Below are 17568 nucleotides of genomic sequence, written 5' to 3' on the forward strand. Positions count from 1 at the left end.
CCCAATTTCAGTACACAGTGATTGCCGCATACTTTATAAGATTAACCCTCCTGGCGGGAAATCAATACTGCCACACCAGTTCTTTCAATATATCCCCTTGTCGTAATCTTATAGAGTACCCTGCACTCTACAGCTCTCTCGTGGATTAGTTGCCTCACTATTACCTAGTTTCTTAATACCTTTCATCCTGCGTCCAAGTTCTACTAATGTTATTGACATTGCCACCCAATGAGCTTAGCATCTAGACTTTGCGAAGAATTTCGGATTGGAAATCCTATCTATCGATAGCAATTTTTCAACCTCTTTGTTTTTTTTTACATAATAATTTGAAATTCTTATTCCAATGTTATCTTCATGCTTTCTGCCGCTTCCCACTTTGGGCTTGTTTAAGTGACTCTACATACTTTTAATGACAATGGACCCTTTTCACAGGAGTCCTTAAGGTTTTAAATTGTTACCTGGACATATTGGTGGACAATGTGTTTCGGGTTAACGAACTCGTAAAGCATGTTCAGGGTATCAACCATCTTCTTTAGGCAGTACTTTCGCTACCAATAAGTAAATGCTCTTATCGTTGATGTGCGCTACTGTTTCCAGTATGTCCGTTTGTATGGACAACGTATTTTGTTCTTTTCCTTATCTACTCTGGAAATCAAGTAAATTCATCAAGGCAGCATTCTCAGACGCTATTTTCTGTTTTTCATCCGTTCGGGAATCGCCAAATAATCACCTCCCAAGGCTTCTATGCCCCAATAGAAATACTATTCCTCCCACCATGCAACCTTTTTTGAATTGCTTGCCTACAAAACAGCAAACTGCTGCCGAAAATTCTGTTGACTTTCGGAGATATTTCCCTCTGAATATTTTCTGAGTTGAGCATTTCGTCTAGTTTAACGCATGCTACCTCATCTGGGACGCGGTTCAATCGTTTCGGAAAAACAGAAAAGTTGTATTCCGAAAATCCGCATGGGAACATGGACGTCAAATTGGCATGTACAAGACAATACAGATGTATAGTTGCCATTTACTCCTTGGTAGGATATAACACATCAACGTCTACGCGCCATAGTTCGCGGTTTACTTAAATGTGCATCAGCTCCCCTCGTGATTTTCCGAGGTGAGCGCACGCTACTGTTCCGAAACAAGTGCTCTTGGGGCGACTTACTCGTCAGCCAACATGAGAGAGTGGGTTCCACTACATGACGTAGACATCTATGCAACTGATACCCGTCCCTGATGTGTGGTCTTTCTACGGCCACTTCCACCTTTCGATCACATCGTGTACGGGTGACATGCCAAGTTCTTCGTTTGATTATTTCAAAGTCAGCGTACTCCGATGATAACGACGTCTTGGAGCTTTCGAGTGACAGTGGTGGTCACTTTCTATGCGCTAATCCCCCCAGAACACTGGCACAGAAAAGTCTCAACTTGATCTTGGTGTTAAAATAACTGAATTTCCAGTGCCACCGTTGACAAAAACCACTACTTTCAAAATACACAAATTGATCGACGCCTTCGATGCTCTGTGCAGTAATGCAGATAGGAGGAGTGTGATGACCAGTCAGACTGAGAACCTTGATTTTGTTGGTGTTTGTCTTCTCGCAGGAAGCACGCAGAAATCTACAATTTTCACACTCAAAACGGGTGCCCTTCTTCAGAATCTTAATGAGCATGTCCTTCTTCCATTTCTGAGAAAGGTGTCGGATTCCCGAGGTTCACATACGAGTGGAAGTAGCAGATCTGCATTAATGCAGGTGCAGCAATGAATAATTCTACGGGAAGATCGTCAAGCCCAGCGACTTTACTCCGTTTGAGTGTATTAATGGCCGGATTATTTCTCTTCAGGAAAAGTTCATATAATGGTAACTAGCCATTTAACTCACAATAGGAGGAGCATCACCGCATGTAATACGGTGAAGAAACGTGTTGAATTGTTTTTTCCATCTTTCCAACTGCTCGTCACCGTAAACGCGAAATCGACTGTTAACGTTATTCACAGGACTATCGAAAGATTTGTAGCCATACGCAAATTCTTCGTGATGCGAATTCAATGGTTTCTGCGGCTCTTCCGCTTCGCCCACTAGCGCAATAACAAATTTCCTTTTGTTACAGCATGTAGTATCGGAGTTCGAGTGCGCCCCGTCCGCCATCAAAGCGGTCAATACAGCCTTCAACCCCTTTCGTTCATTGATCCGCTTCCACGATTCCACAGTCAGCCAGATTTCATGACTGCCTTTCGGGACGTACCCGACGACCACGCGCAGCACATGAGAAAAGAGCATTTTTAATCGTCGCCCGATGCTCGATGTCGGTACGTACATCCAAGAGAACTCTCAAATATATTGCTGATCGCAGAGAAGTCAATTTGATTGATCGTACGACCGACAGTTAATACCTAACTGATCTTATGGCAAGCTCTTTACTCGAACAGTATGCCACCAATGGCGAGGCGGGGAAAGCTCCGGAAATCCACAAACCTACCACAATTATTGCTACGTACCTAACTTGGCATTCAGATCAACTATCCCGATCACAATGTCACCTTTAGGAAGCCTCTTCTGAATTTCGTGCAATTGCTTCTCCACTAAGTTAGTTTCCGTTGGTGCCCAGTACTGTACAATTCTGATGCTCCTTAACCTGGATCGTAATCATGCAGTCAGAATCCTGTCAGGAACCGGCTCTCAGGTCAAGAGAGCGCGCCTTGTGATAACCATCAGAAACAACCCGACACCGGATTCGCGTCTGCTACCACCTGATTTTCCATGGTACAAAAGCACATCGCTGCAAGAGAGAGAGAAGTACTCTCCAGAGATTCACTATCTGACTTCCTTTAGGCTCAGAATGTCCAGTTTATATCGCTGGAATTCTCGCTCGAATTGTCGAGCGTCCACACATTCCATAAACTAATCATAGTCCGTTTTCGATAGCCAAGTGCCTTCGGCGTGAGGTCAGTTTCTATCCGAGGCATTGTTGACGTTTCAATTTCACTAAAGATTGCTAGCCCACAAAATTCTATCGCTTTTGGACGCCCTTTACGATAAAGCGGGAAAATTTTGAGTGTATTCCTAAGCCCCAACTCACAGGGTTAGAAAAAATAACTGGAACAAAATGAGGCCATAGAGGTTTGACTTATCTGTTAGAGTTCACGTCCTTCTTCTAATTTCTGAGAACGAGTTCTGTCTCAAAAATACATGTCAGCATATGTTGGAGTTGCATATTTGCGAAAAAAAGCATGCCAATAGTTGCAAATGTTTCCTACAAAAGCACATGTGGCAGACTGTCAATAAATCGATTAACAAAACTTTAAAAAGGACTAGGTAAATGCGTTTAACCTTTTAGGTATATTTGAAATGAGGTTTAACAGAGGAAACAATATCAGAATAAGCATTTTGTTCCGCGTGCGTGTTAGCCACCCTATTTTTCTTTGCAATTCGTAAGAGTTCACCACGAGTTACTATCATAAGTTAGATAGCTGCGAAACAGGAATATGTGATATCCAAGAGCAAGCAATCGTCATTACTTCTTACGTCTTATGAAGACTATCTTTATCAATTGTCCAAACTAGTTACGTAACAGCGTTACAAACGGGTGTATTTGTCTTAAAGATTTGGAGGCGACTTTTCTGAACTCAATGGATGAAAATAGGCCTTTCGTGGCCCCAAAAAAGTAAAGTATTGGAATATAAAGTATTTACTTACGAAATAGAACCTCTAGAGTCTCAACAGTTATTCCACTGCTTAGCTAGAAATTTTCAGATCATTTCTTGTTTACGCCTTGTGTTTTCATGTGCTACGAACAGTTTTCTCATTATGGAAGCCCTCAACCTACAGAGAACTGATGTTTCTATGATAAGTTATCACTAGTTTGCATTTTTGTAAAAACGAAAACTTGTGCTTTCAATCAAGACCCTGGAAAATCTACAAGGCGTATTCAAGATATTTATCTGATAAAATTAATAAAAGAGGTCGGAAAAGTCATTAATTGACAATTTTTGTATATATTTCTTCCATGCTGCGAACTAAAAATTTTGTCATCACCACATTTTCAAACCATAAATTTGCTCACACTACATCAATCATTGTAAAAAATATCCAGAAACCCCACCAGTAACGTTAAAACAAATGCACCAAATTCATCATCAATCCTCCCATTTATTAGTTACACGGAGAAAGACGAAATACTGCAGATCGGAATGCACAAAGTGCTTCTGTATGTTAAAAACCACAGAGACGCATGGCCTTTCATGGATCCCGTTGATGAGGAAATCGCGCCCAGATATTACTCAATAATTCGAAGGTAAATTAGTATTTCCATTGTAGACTAAAATATTGAAGAGATTGCATTTCGGCTTCCAGACCAATGGATCTTCTAAAAATGGAGGAGAAGTTAGACAATGAAGAATACAAAAAGTATAGCGAGTTCCGGAATGACTTCAAGCTGATCGTGAATAACTGCAGACTATACAATGGGCAAAATAATGGTAAGGGGGATAGATTTCATCAATAGTTTAGGTTTTTATGAATATTTGATTTTTTATGTTGCAGAGTACACGGAAATGGTTAATAACCTTCAGGAAGCTTTCGATAAGGCAACGAAAAAATATTTAGATCAACAGTCATCGGACGAGGATGAATCTTTAGAATATCCAGATCCCAGGACGAATGTTTTCAGAGAGAAGTCTTACACCAAGGCAGGTTCTTCTAAGGCCGCCCAAAAAGACATTGAAAATGATATTCAGAAGAAAGGCAAAGAAAAAGTGCAAGATGCAAGCGGCAATGAAAGCGAGGATCAAAATGAGGAAAATGATGAAAAATCTGCAGAAAACAGATTGAACAAAAAGAAGCGCAAGGACAAAGATAAACGGAGAAAGAAAAAGACCAAGACTAAATCACATTCTGCAACTGCTGAGTCAAATGAAGAGGATAACGTTACCGACGAGAAGAAATCAATTTCGGAAGATAATTCCGAGGAAGAGGGCGAAAGTGACACCGTATCAGCTGTGGGCAGCAGAGGTAAGAAGAGATCCAATGACAAGTCAAAGTTGAAAAGTTCAGAACCACCAGCAAAGAAAACAAAAACAAAATTAAGTCAGAAGGAGAAGGAGCAACTTGAAAAGGATGCGCCTAAGCAATCTAGTAAAAAGGTGGCTGATAAAAAGAGTAAAAAATCTTCAAAGTCAAAACATTCATCGAAGTCAGTTGAGGTTGATGCTTCCGAAGAAGAAGAAATTAAAGATGAAAAGCCTGTGAGTGATGCAGAAAGTGTTTCTGATTCCGGACACTTTGAAAAAGAATCAATGAAATCAAGAAGCAGCTCGAAAAGAAAACACTCAGTATCTCACGAACCCATAAAGAACTCTAAAAAGAAATCTGTACCTGCGGAGAAAGGAAATCCAATAAACAATAAAACAACAGAAAAAAACAATCAAAATTCCAAATCAAAAGGTGCCAAACCTGCACCTGTTCTGATCTCCGAAGAGGCAGAGCCAGAAGCAAAACCTAATAATACAAAAACATCAAAAAATCGGCAAACTAAAGACAATAAGAAAAGTTCTAACGGAGCTAATAAGAAACGCAAAGGACGCAGAAAGAAGTCAGAAGAAATGACACCCAATACAGAAGAAGTAGTGGAGGAAGCAATGAAGATAGAAAGTGATAAAGACGGCGATGAATGCGAAACACTATCACGTTCCTCATCGCCTCTATTCAAAGTTGATTTACATGAAAAATATGCCAAAAGTGCCTCAATAAAAGATGATGCCTCATCAAGCGATGAAATGAAATGTAAATCACCGTCGCCATCTCCCGCTATCGACGCAATCAAGGAGTCTCCGAAAGAGAATAATCATGATGACGACCTTCTATCAATAACGAGTCAAAGCTTATCACGCAGTGCCAGCCCATTTAACTCGTGCGAATCGGATGTTGACGAAAGTGAAAATGTCAAGCCTTCCAAAGCAAATAGCCAAATGGATAAAACGGATGCTGCGGATGATACGGAAAAATCAACACAAATGGACATCGATCAACCACCATCGTCCGCTTCATCGACGTCATACTTTTATTTAGATAAATATGATCTCATAAAGCAAAGAAGAAATCGAAACACGGAAGAGAAATGGAATCAAATTGTCAAAGAAGCCGAGAAAATGAAGGATACTAAAAAGGCTACAACTAATAAAAGTTCCAGTTCATCGCTATCGAAAGAGAAAAATCAGAAGCTAAAAGAAACAATTGAAAAGCTGAAGGTGAAAAATGCGAAAAGTAAGGAACGGTCAGTGCTTATCGATGAGATATTTGGTGTAAAACCTGCCCAACAACCGAGAGATGAGAAAACGATTTTTGAAAAGCTTCGTGAATCTTGTTTCGATGCGAAATCTCCAACTGCTGCAAAGAAAACACACGCTGTCACAGCGGCGATTGCTGCAGTTCCTGCAGAGCCAGTTAAACCGCCGCCGGCTCATGATGCATACGATTTTGTTGATGATTTAGTTCCAGCAAAGCCACCTGCAACAAAGAAGCTAACACCTCCTAGCGAAAAACCAAATTCAGTTGGCAAAAAGGGTGCATCGAAAAAAAATTCATCCAATAATGCTACTCCGAAAAAGTCTGCAGGTTCTTCGAACAAAACAAATTTAGAAGCTCTTGAATTAGAAACAGAACAAACGTTGAAAGATATAAACCGCTGGCTTGAGCACACTCCACGTTTTCCTGAGTTCAGTTCTGCAAGTAATTCGCCATCTCGATACAATTTGCTTGATGATTTCGATGCAGTTACATCTAAAATTGACCCTAATGATTTTAGAAGGCCTGTTTCCATTTCCGCTGCAAAATTAGAGGCAGTAGTGGGTATTGACGAAATTGCAGACAATAAACAAGATGTTATAGAGGATTTAATTCCACCACCTCCCCCCGGCGGTCCTGGGCCTAATACCCCGACGGCTAATGCTAACATAATAAGTACAACTGCAAACAACTCATCAACCACAACTACAAAATCAAAAGAACCTTCGGGGACAACACAATTTCTAGCAAATCCACCGCCTCCACCTCACGTGAAAAATCAACAACAAAAAGAATCTAAACGAAAAACGTTAAAGGAGAAACTGACGGGAGTAAACAGGCGAAAGGACCTCCTACGGACTATTGACCGGCTGCAGCCCGGCAAATCGAAAGGAAATCTTCTTGGCGGTGTTCACAGTACCCCCAAAACAGAAGAATTATTCCCACCGGCAGCCACCAACAAGATCAAGGAAGTTAAAAACTCACTCGTTGTAAAGACAGATGAATCTGGTCCAAAATTGAGTATGGGCAGTGTACTTCACACCGAAGGCTTTGGTTTGGGTCAACTTCACAATTTTACGGACAGCGAAAATGAAAAGAAACCAAGTGATAATATTTTACCAAATGTTGAAGAGAGTGATAAGAAACCAACATCTCCCGAAAGTGTCTTGGTAAAAAAAGATGAATCAGAGAAACCGAAAGAAGTGGAGATCAATAAATCACCGCAAAAAAGTGAGAAACTTACTGCGACGCCCAACTTGAGTGCATGGTTCAAAGCTTTTGGTGCACCAAAGAAGGCTAAAAAGGCAGAGGAAGAAGAGAAGAAAGCTGCAGAGGCAGCTGCTTCCTCCGATACATCTTTGAATGGAGCTGATCGCTCAATGAATGATCAAACAAATAGTACGAACTCGTTGAATGCAATGAAGAGTCCGCCTACAGCTGCGGATACATTTTCACTGCCTGCACCCCGACAACGGAAAGCCAGTACGGGTAGCACGGTGTCAGAACGATCCTCATTTAGCCAAGATCCAGATAGTCCAAGAGTCGGTATTGACGATCGCTTTGGGGCTTACGCTGGTCCTTATCCTTCACCCATTGGAGCATCTCCAATTATGGTCTCGCCAAAACCAGATGAAATTGGAAAGCCTACCTCACCATATCCTTTGAACGGCGCCATTAAAGTGGGTTTCTATCAAGATACAACGACCAAAAGTAGCCCTGAAAAGAGTTGCAGTCCTCGCGAACTTCCATCATCATACCCACAATATTCACAGCATATTTATTCTTCGGCATCTTCACCGACTGTTAATACAGATGTCACCAACACATATGCCAGTTGTTATAATACAAGCTCAGAGGCAACCAAGAATCCTGTGTATTCTTCAACTCCGGCTACAACTCTTTTCGATCAGTACAAACAGCCTAGATCGCAAGAATCAGATTACAACTCAATGAGTCCTAATACAAATTCCAACTCTCCTTATCAGCAACCACAAAATTCACCTTATCAGCAGCATCAGAACTCTCCCTACCAACAGCAAAATTCTCCTTATCAACAATCACAAAATTCTCCTTTCCAAAGCCAGAGCAACACATCGAACATGATGGGGTCATCTCCAAATTCACCAAATATGCCCCAAACACCACAACAATCGCAGGGTGAATCGCCAAGAAGTCAGCCAAATTCTCCATATCATCAACAGACAAACTCACCCTACCAGCAACCAACTAGCTCTCCTTACCATCAGAACCCCTCGTCTCCATATCAACCACCTCCGCCGCAAGCTCAGCAGTCATCTCAGCAACCGAATTTGGCTTTCGTGCAACAACAGCAGCAACAAGCACAGAGTAACCAATCCCCAGCGGAAAACACTCAAAGGCAGACCTCTGCTGATTCGTCACCGTATCGTCCTGAACCACCTACATACTCTCTTCATGAAAACGTTGCTTCGGCTCAATATCAACCCCCAAGCCGAACTCCTATATCAAGTTACGACACCGATATTTCAAAGCAAAACACATCTACTCCAAATCTACTTAATAAGCTGCAACAGGAACCAGATTGGAATACACAAATGGATCTCTCTGTTTCACAGACTCATCAATCAGAGCGAGCATCGGTTCCTATGTCCGAATTGACCTCAATATCCCACGTACCAAACCAGCTGAATACGCCTCCTCTTCAGAACAATCAAATGAACCAATTGCAGAACGACAAGAACATCGCTCCTGTCCAATATCCCAATTACTCGCAATTTGCAGGCAGTTCTCAGAAACAGGACACTTCGAAGACACAGAATATGTTTGGAAGTGACATGACTATGGATATGAGCATGGGTATGTCCCGGCATCAGCAAGAACTGAATAAAAGTGCTCAACAACAACAAGCAACCCTGAAATCACAACAAAATGAAGAGGCTGATATTTTGAATCTTGGAGGTTTCTCCGACTCAACGACTAGGCAACAGAAACATGATCCAGTGCAGAATACGAATCAGATGCCTGAAAAGCAGCACCAATACGATTCGTTGCAGAAGCATCAACAAATGTTTGATTCATTTTTGGGCTCGATGACGGGCAACAAAAATTTAGGATTTGGTAAATCGCTGGACATTCCGTCTAGCAAAGCAATTGAAATGTTCAATCGAGCAGCTACGATGGGTTTCTCCAAAGACTTTTCAAACCCTCTAGCGGCGGCACAACAGAAATCAACTAACGCCCAATCAGTTGCCAATCCCCAACCACCACAGATCTCTCAACAATCATATCATCTTGCTTCTTCGGGGGCGAAGAGCATGGATTCTTCCTCAGCGGGAAATATCGTCCCGAATTCGATAAAGCCTTTGAATATGGCAAGTAATAATTATCAACAGCAAATGCAACAACATTTGAACGAATCTGTTGCTAGTAAGATGTCAACATTTCCCAACCCCATGTCCAATCCTGCGAACGATATTAACAAACTCCAACAACACGCCGCATCGAATGTGTTTGCTGAAACCAACAAGCATGCACAGCAACTGACAGCAACAAATTATTCAAATTCGGATAAAGTTTCGAATGAGGGAATTGTTCCACCCAACACCAGACAGGATCATCAAATGGGTCAATTAACCAGAAGCCAACAATTAAACATGGACCTTTCAGGCTACAAGACTTATAATAATCCTGCAGCGATGCTAGATCCCTTGCGTAACCTTAACCACCCGCTCTCTATGATGGACGAAAGTCTTCTTGGGCTTTCCGGCTCTTCAGCTCCGGCGGGATATTACGAAAAGAATATTCCGCCAGCTGCTCACATGTTTAGTAAAAACCTAAGCCAACAAATGTATCAGAATCCATCTCCGTATGGTGTTCCGACGCGGGATCAACAAAATATTCCAAACAACTATGGAACCTCAGCACCAGGCAACGTTGGCACCACGCAAAACATGGAAAACTTCGAAACGAAGCAAACCAAGCGTAAGAAGAAAAAGACGGCAACGCCCAATTCAACTGAAATTGTTTCGAATGCAGCTGCAATGCTACCCACTCAGCAACAACAGTCACTGCAACCACAAAATCCTCAATCATCGCAAGGTTTCCAACTTTACTCAGATCTGAAAACAGCTTCCTCAAGCACTGCGGCCACAGATACTTCGGCAATTTCGTTGAAGACAGCTTCCAGTATGGTGCCCGGTAGTGCTTTCAATTTCGGCCCTTCACCAACAGGACTAGGTCTTCCTACAGGTATGTATGGTGACAATTCCGGCTACTTAGATCCGTACTATCTATCATCAAGTCATCGTACAACGGCCGAAACAACCAACGACAAATCGGGCAATGCAGCAACTGCAACGGCCTCGGCCACTCCATATCAATTTTTGGCTCATAATCCTGTTCGACCAACATATCCATTCATGAATTCACAACTGGATCCCAATTCACCTATCTATCAGCAATTCAGGCAAGAGCAGGAACTACGTGCTCGTATGATGATAAATCAAGGTTTGTTGGGTTCAGCGGCAAGTGCGGCGGGAAGTTATGCCCAGCCTGGCTATCGGCCACCAACTTTAGGAATGCCTAAACATTACGACATGAGTCGACAGACGTGGTTTTAGTAGGAATAGTAATGGCGATATCGAGACAAACTGTAGCAGTGAATTTGTCAATGATATCGCCTTTGATTGATGAAACCAAAGAGAATATGATGTGTATGTACATATTTCGTTTTGTAATGATCCTACGCGAAAATGTTGATTCATTCACTTTCTGTTTCACTCAAAATTCGAATATATAATTTGTAATAAACGCAGAAAGTGTGCGTTCAGGGGCCAAATGCGTTTGTCGCTAACATTGAAGTAATAATTTCACGGATTTTAATGAATGATTTTTTCAATTGAATTCGCACAGCAACTGAAGGTGAAGTGTACATTTCTAAATGTAAGTGGGAACGGTTTGGCTGGAAGAATCGGCGATAAAAGGCTGCCGCTGCAAGCGCAAAAGCTGAAATATCGCCTCACTTGCTTTCGCCCATTTATGGTAACTAATTAAAGACTGCTCTTCAAAATGTCCACTTCAAGTTATCCAAACATTTGATATTGACGACTTCTTATTACGGAAAACAAACTAAAGCTAGCCAGGGAGTTCGACGGAACCAAGGAAAACTCTTGAGTTATGTAGTAATTGATAGTGTGATAGGGTGACATGAAGGTGCGAGCTGATATCTGTTTCTTGTTTGATTTCTCCTTCCGACATTTTGCCTAATTGCTGGGATTTATCAGGAGATAATCTGATTCAACTAATTTTCACTACAACTTAAATAAAAAGTGGTCAAAAGAGCATTAAAATAGTTTTTATAAAGTTTCACTTGGATTTATCATTGAAGGTGAAAATAAAATAACAAACAATAAATCTTAGGTATCGCAGTAAATATCATTGGTAACCTGTTTATAAGCAGATTTCTTTGTCCTGTGGCGTTAGCTCTCCCTCTCCTTAAAAGCGAAAAGCCCGTGGCATCTATTTTCGACCTCGCCCAGATTATTGAAGTTGCATCCACGAAAAAGCGCGCTATGCAGGGTAAGTGATAATCGAATGTTGCAAGATCGGTGTTCGGTGGCAAAGAAGTTCATTCGCATTAAGACTTTTGAACTTTTCCTTGGTTCGTCTAGTAGTGCACGGTTTTGTACAAAAGCAGCTGTTTTCCATTGATCAAAGCAGGATTTTTCTGTATTGGTCTCGAAACTTGCGATCAAATTGTACCCAGTAGAAGTTTTCATGACATACTCAACCATTTGAGAGCAACTCGAAGTGAAATATATTTTCAAAATTCCCCCAGGCATGCAATGTCTTTCCTGAAAATCGCTCACGCCTACCTGGGATAGAATCCAGTTAGATGACATAGGCCACAATTCGGCCAATGAAGTGGTTGTCAAATGGAGCCTCCAGCATGATATGTGCGACATGATTGTGCGCTTATTTTTCTTCCACTTTATGAGGCACACCGTTTTTCAAATTCCGCAAAAACATGCAGATTTCAGGTAGTTGACATTTTAAAAATACTAAGTTCTGTGAAAGGTCTGCGAGGGCTGGTCGATGGGTTTGGTCTCAGCAATGAAGCGCACAGGCTCAGTATTTACGGTAGTTGGTCGAGCTGAACGTTGCTGGTCTTTGAGCCAATTTTGGTCCCACTTGAATTTTCGGTAACAATATTGCACTACCGCATTAGAGAAAATATCATCGCCTTTCACTTGGCGTTTGTTTGTTTTTGTGGAATTTTTCTTACAATAATATCGTAAAACTACACATTTACAAGTCCAAATTCAATTCAAATGGTAATTAGATTACGACAATGATAATAAGCTGTCAACTGTCACTTTCCCATGACCATTAAAAGGTGGGGGAGGAGCATAGTCCCTGAGTACTAAGACCCCCTAGTGGTCCATTATGGGCGATTGGTCCGCTTCTGATGTATATTTACGTATGGTCCTCAGAACTCGCATATAGCATCCTTTGTGTAGATGCGGTGTTATGCGATTATCGTTACCCACATTAGCAATTTGAAGGATATTGCCGCCAATAAGTCACTTTTTTATGTTGGCACGACATATGGTGTGATGATTGAAAATTTCACAACCACATAGAAATCGTGGAAAATTATGGTGAAAGCTTACACATCAGATTTTTGTATAAACTCCTAAGTCAATTCATTTATTGAAAAATGTTCCTAATATATCAGATCTTTCGATCTAATGAAAATATTACTCAAATCCCGACGTAATTTCATGTCGAAAAGGAATGACTGTAAATTGCGCAAATCATATCAGTTTGACTATTGTCTAGTGCCTTGAGTGAGGTGGGATTTATTCTTGTTGAGGTAAGTTATAAAATTCAGACGTTCTCCATAGCCCAATTATAATGACTGGCACTCTTTCTCCATATTTCAAGCCTGATATTGGTCGAAAATTTTATTTTATTCGTTTACTTCTCCTTCGGGTGACGCCAAACTAAGCGATAGTAAATCGCCACTCTCTTTTGAAGCTGATAACCCCTTTTCAATGAACTGGTTATTTCTGAATTCATATAGAAAGTATCAGCCTCTGCTTTCCGGACGCATCTCCATCTATAATTGTGGACGTAGCGCAAGAGGATTTTGGGCACGAATTTGTAATATTTAAACGAACCGCCACTTCTGGAGTGGCAGTACTATATCTCAATGGAATGGTTGAAACTTTCTAGGATCATTTTGTAATTAATCTGATTCGTTTGGAGAAAAATTTGTTCATTTTTATAAAATACTACTTTTCAAGGTAGTCCTCGCCAATATTTTTACGCTTGTCTCAAAGGGTTATTAGCTTTATTATACCAGCTGCAAAGGAATCTTTGCTTGAAAGTTACGTGATACTAAATTGGGACTACAAGGGGAATGCTACTCCATTTTGTTGATGATTTCAGGGGTTAGTTGAGCAGTGTGAAAATCACACCTCTCCTGTGAGGTCCACAAAGTTTTTCTCTAGTAGCTGGTTTCAATTTGGTAAAAAGAATATCTGAGTAGTGTTGGCTATTTATTGTATGATGTTCATCAATGTAATCCCAAAAAATATATCGTTAGGGTCCCGAAAAATCGTCAATATAGTTTCCTGCTAATGCTTGGGTTTTGGATTTTTTTTTAGCAAGTGAGTCGGTGTGCTTCCACTCTATGCTTTGCCTTTTAGATTCTGGCCCACAATAGTAAAGTCACGTTTCATCACAAGTTTTTGTTTTGTTTTGTTCAGGAAGGACTTGCCTCATTCATGTCGCTTCTTTAGCTTGCATCCTTGTGTATTCACGTCAATTTCTTCGGGACCCATCTTGCACATATTTTTTGATACTTAAGCTTGTTACGGACAATGTTATCAACTGTACCAATATTAACTTAAGGGGGGACAGGAGAGCAGATTAGGAGGCTTGTTTTACATATTTGTTTAGGATTTTTTTAGTGAGAAGAATTAATTATCATCATATAAGTCACATTTCGAACTACTTTTGACAATTTTTGGAGTAATTTAAGTCAAAAATAACAAAGTTATATGAAAATAGTCAGCCGAAGTTCATAACTAGAGTTCTCCTAACTGCGAGCCTCTCAATCTCTAATTTTTTTCTGAAACCAAAAAGGTTTTAATTGTACATTGCTAATATTTTCTAAAAATATGAACCTCAATGCGGGTGAAAATGGGGAAAATTAAAAGTTTAGAGTCTGTTGAAAAGAAAATATTTCAATTTTTGCAATTTTTTTCATTAATTATGTCGAAAAAATGCCTTTAGAAACACGATATCATCCCAAAAGTTCATGTCCAACATAATTTGATCAAGAATCTTACCACCAAATTTCATATTGATCGGTTTATTACTTTTTAAGTTAGAATTCCCGAAAAATCCGAAATGTCATTTTGAAAAGTCGCCATCCTGATCTGAAGACTTAAATAAGTTACAACAAATACACATGCGCTCGCCAAGTATTTATTGGCACACTATTTACATAGCGCTATAAGACTATATAAGGACAATCGATTAATTCCTGGGCACTCGAACCTAAGTCTGTACACGATAAGCGTTCGGTGATATTCTCATAAAATTACAAGGAGCACGAATTTCGCTTTGAAATTTTTGCAGTAAAGAAATCCCTTTGAAAACTTCCTGATATTTCCCCCCTTAAACTTTTTTTGCAATCATTTTCACTATGACACGGCGATCGGCATGAATGTTTTCAATTCGATTTTCAAGTCAGAAAGTTGAAGCTTTCCGGCCAGGATCGTGTTTTTCAGTCACTGAGTTTCCATCACAACACAGCAGGGCCCATCGCCAATTTGTCTCTTTAATTATTGAAAAGCCCTCGCAGAAGTCAATAAGCGCAAGTGAAATTAGAAACTTTCGATCTTACGTATTAAATTCTTTTAAATTTTCACCTCAATCATTACGACAGTTCTTGAGGTACAGTAAATCATCTTGCTGGTATTAACTCCATGCATATTGGTGCAGGAGATTAAATTTCTAGAATGGATCCCAGAGAATTCACGGAATTGTGGTAACCGAAATATGTGAAATTGCTCTTTATTTACTTTTGTCTCTACCATATTTCATATGGCAGGGGAAAAGTAACAAAGACTTGTGGGATATAGAAAACCTTAAAAAGACTTTTGATCTGCAATTTTTCTATCTACAGTTGAACCTTCCATTATTCCTTGAAATCAACAAAATATAATAACTACCGTCTGTGCATCATATTGCACAGTATCGCTGAAGTATTTCTATCATTCTCTCAAATAAAATCTGTTTTTTTTTTCTTGATATTATCAATATGTATGTCATGGGCTATAGTTTGTCTAAAGGGGTGTATTATTTCAAAGATAGGTATCAAATAATTGAGTTTTTGATATAAGATTCTACCAATACTCTTCAGAAAGACTATCGAGACTTAAATACTGTTACAATTCAATTGAAGAAATCATTTGTTCGTTCCTATTCGGGGAATATTGATTTTCAAGTCGAATTAAATTCTTGTGAAATGTTGAAATGCGTATGTCTTGACTATTGTCTATTTTACCGGCTAAATGTAAATAAGTTTCGAATTATTTCGGCACTACATATATTGTAAAGAATTAGTTACAAGAAAAAAATGAAGCAAAATTATATGAAATATACGCGCAATTACGGATATTTCAGTTTCATCGAGATATCAATATTGTATTTACATTCATTGAAAATTTAATGTGTCTTTAATGTCTTCTGCATTTAGATTTTAAGTACATATATTCAAGTGTACAAATCAAGATAATAGTTGGAAACATTTATATATTTATTACGTTATTTTTTATAGTATATAGTTTAAGAGAAAAGCAAACTTATTAATTGTTATCAGAAATGTTATATTTTTCGTTGCCCAAAAGCTAAGCATAGAATTTAACGATGAGTGCTTCTAAAGCGAGTTAGTTTGCAACGAAGATTCGATGATATTTCGAGTTCAAAAGTTCGAAAGACTTGAACACTTTAAGTTTTTCTACTGTTCTCCAAATTCGTCTTCGTTTCATTTTCCTTTGCCTTCCTCATCCTCCCTCCGGGACTGTTGAAACCTCATTCTGTACAAAGTTTTCATCGAATCTGAAATCTACTGATCGCAACATGAAGTAGTCGATAGCAAGAAAATTCATGTTTTTATATTATATATATTCATTTTATCATATTATATTTCGATCGTTCTCATGGATAAAAATTATTCGGAGATAGAAACTCAACATCAAAACCACTACACGTTTGTACATTCCTGTATATAAAGAAGATCAAAAGATCGCATTGATCACTAAAATATATTATTTCATAAAAATGATATACCTCGTTCAAGACATCGCTATTCATACGAAGAACAAACCTCTATCGAATGGGAAGCAAAAAAAAAAATATGTAAAGTTAAAGACGTTTTCATGGTTGAAAACAAATCAATTTGTAAATATTTAGGATGTAGAAAATAAGATATAATTTAGATTAGATTTAAATAAGACTAATCTGGTGTAGTCAATAAGCTTTAACTTAATGTTAAGGTATGGTAGTAGTAGCGTATTGATGTAAAAGAATTAGATTTCATATAGTTACAGATTATACAAGGTTAAGGTGGAATCTGTGAATAAATTATTTCATTTTTAACGCAAATGTAAACCATAATAAAACGAAACTTCAAGAAATGATAATACCAATTATTTTCTTTTGTACAGAAATCTTCAGACAGGAGTTTAACAGTAACACATTTGTAGGTGAATATCTAAAGAAAATTAACGGATGACACAACACACCACTAAATAAGCAAGAATAATATAACAATTTGATTGTAAGTAGATTGTTTTATTTAATAGAAGAATGCTAGGAAGTTTATACTACATATTTAAAAATTATATTCATATGTAATTGAAAGTAAAATTGAAAACCAGGAAAACATACAAAAAAAAGTAATTAGAAAAATATATAGACTATTAAAGAAAAAAAAAATAAATTAATGCAAGTAGATTGAAACAAAATATATGAATCAGTGCAGATATTTTACAATAAAACGTATACATTTTTGTGTATAGCGCACTTTTGATGTAATAGACAAAGAGGAAAAATAAATATATATGATTATATACACCAAATTTTTGGAATTATTTATTATAGGTTTTCTGATATTTATTATGTTCTCTATTCTTTAAAAAAACTGTAAAATTACTGGTTCCCTAAAACGCACTAAAGACCAGAGAATATTGCTCAGTGGTGTTTTTGGATGCAGCACAAATCTTCAACT

The 17568-nt window shown here is 38.9% G+C and overlaps 1 protein-coding gene across 2 annotated transcripts in view; it reads left to right on the plus strand.

Moving 5' to 3' along the window:
* LOC119649894 (protein split ends-like) overlaps positions 1-16978 on the plus strand; it is a 70745-nt gene extending 53767 nt beyond the window's left edge. Inside the window, exons 7-9 of one of the 2 annotated variants that reach the window (XM_038052285.1) lie at positions 4096-4296; positions 4356-4480; positions 4545-16978. In XM_038052285.1, the coding sequence (XP_037908213.1) occupies positions 4096-4296; positions 4356-4480; positions 4545-10882 (6664 nt within the window). In that variant the 3' untranslated portion in view covers positions 10883-16978. The remainder of the gene's footprint in view (positions 1-4095; positions 4297-4355; positions 4481-4544) is intronic. The other variant, XM_038052286.1, reaches the window with a different exon arrangement.
* The last annotated feature ends 590 nt before the right edge of the window (positions 16979-17568 follow it).

This window comes from Hermetia illucens, chromosome 2 (assembly GCF_905115235.1).
Source record: "Hermetia illucens chromosome 2, iHerIll2.2.curated.20191125, whole genome shotgun sequence".
Classification (NCBI taxonomy): domain Eukaryota; kingdom Metazoa; phylum Arthropoda; class Insecta; order Diptera; family Stratiomyidae; genus Hermetia; species Hermetia illucens.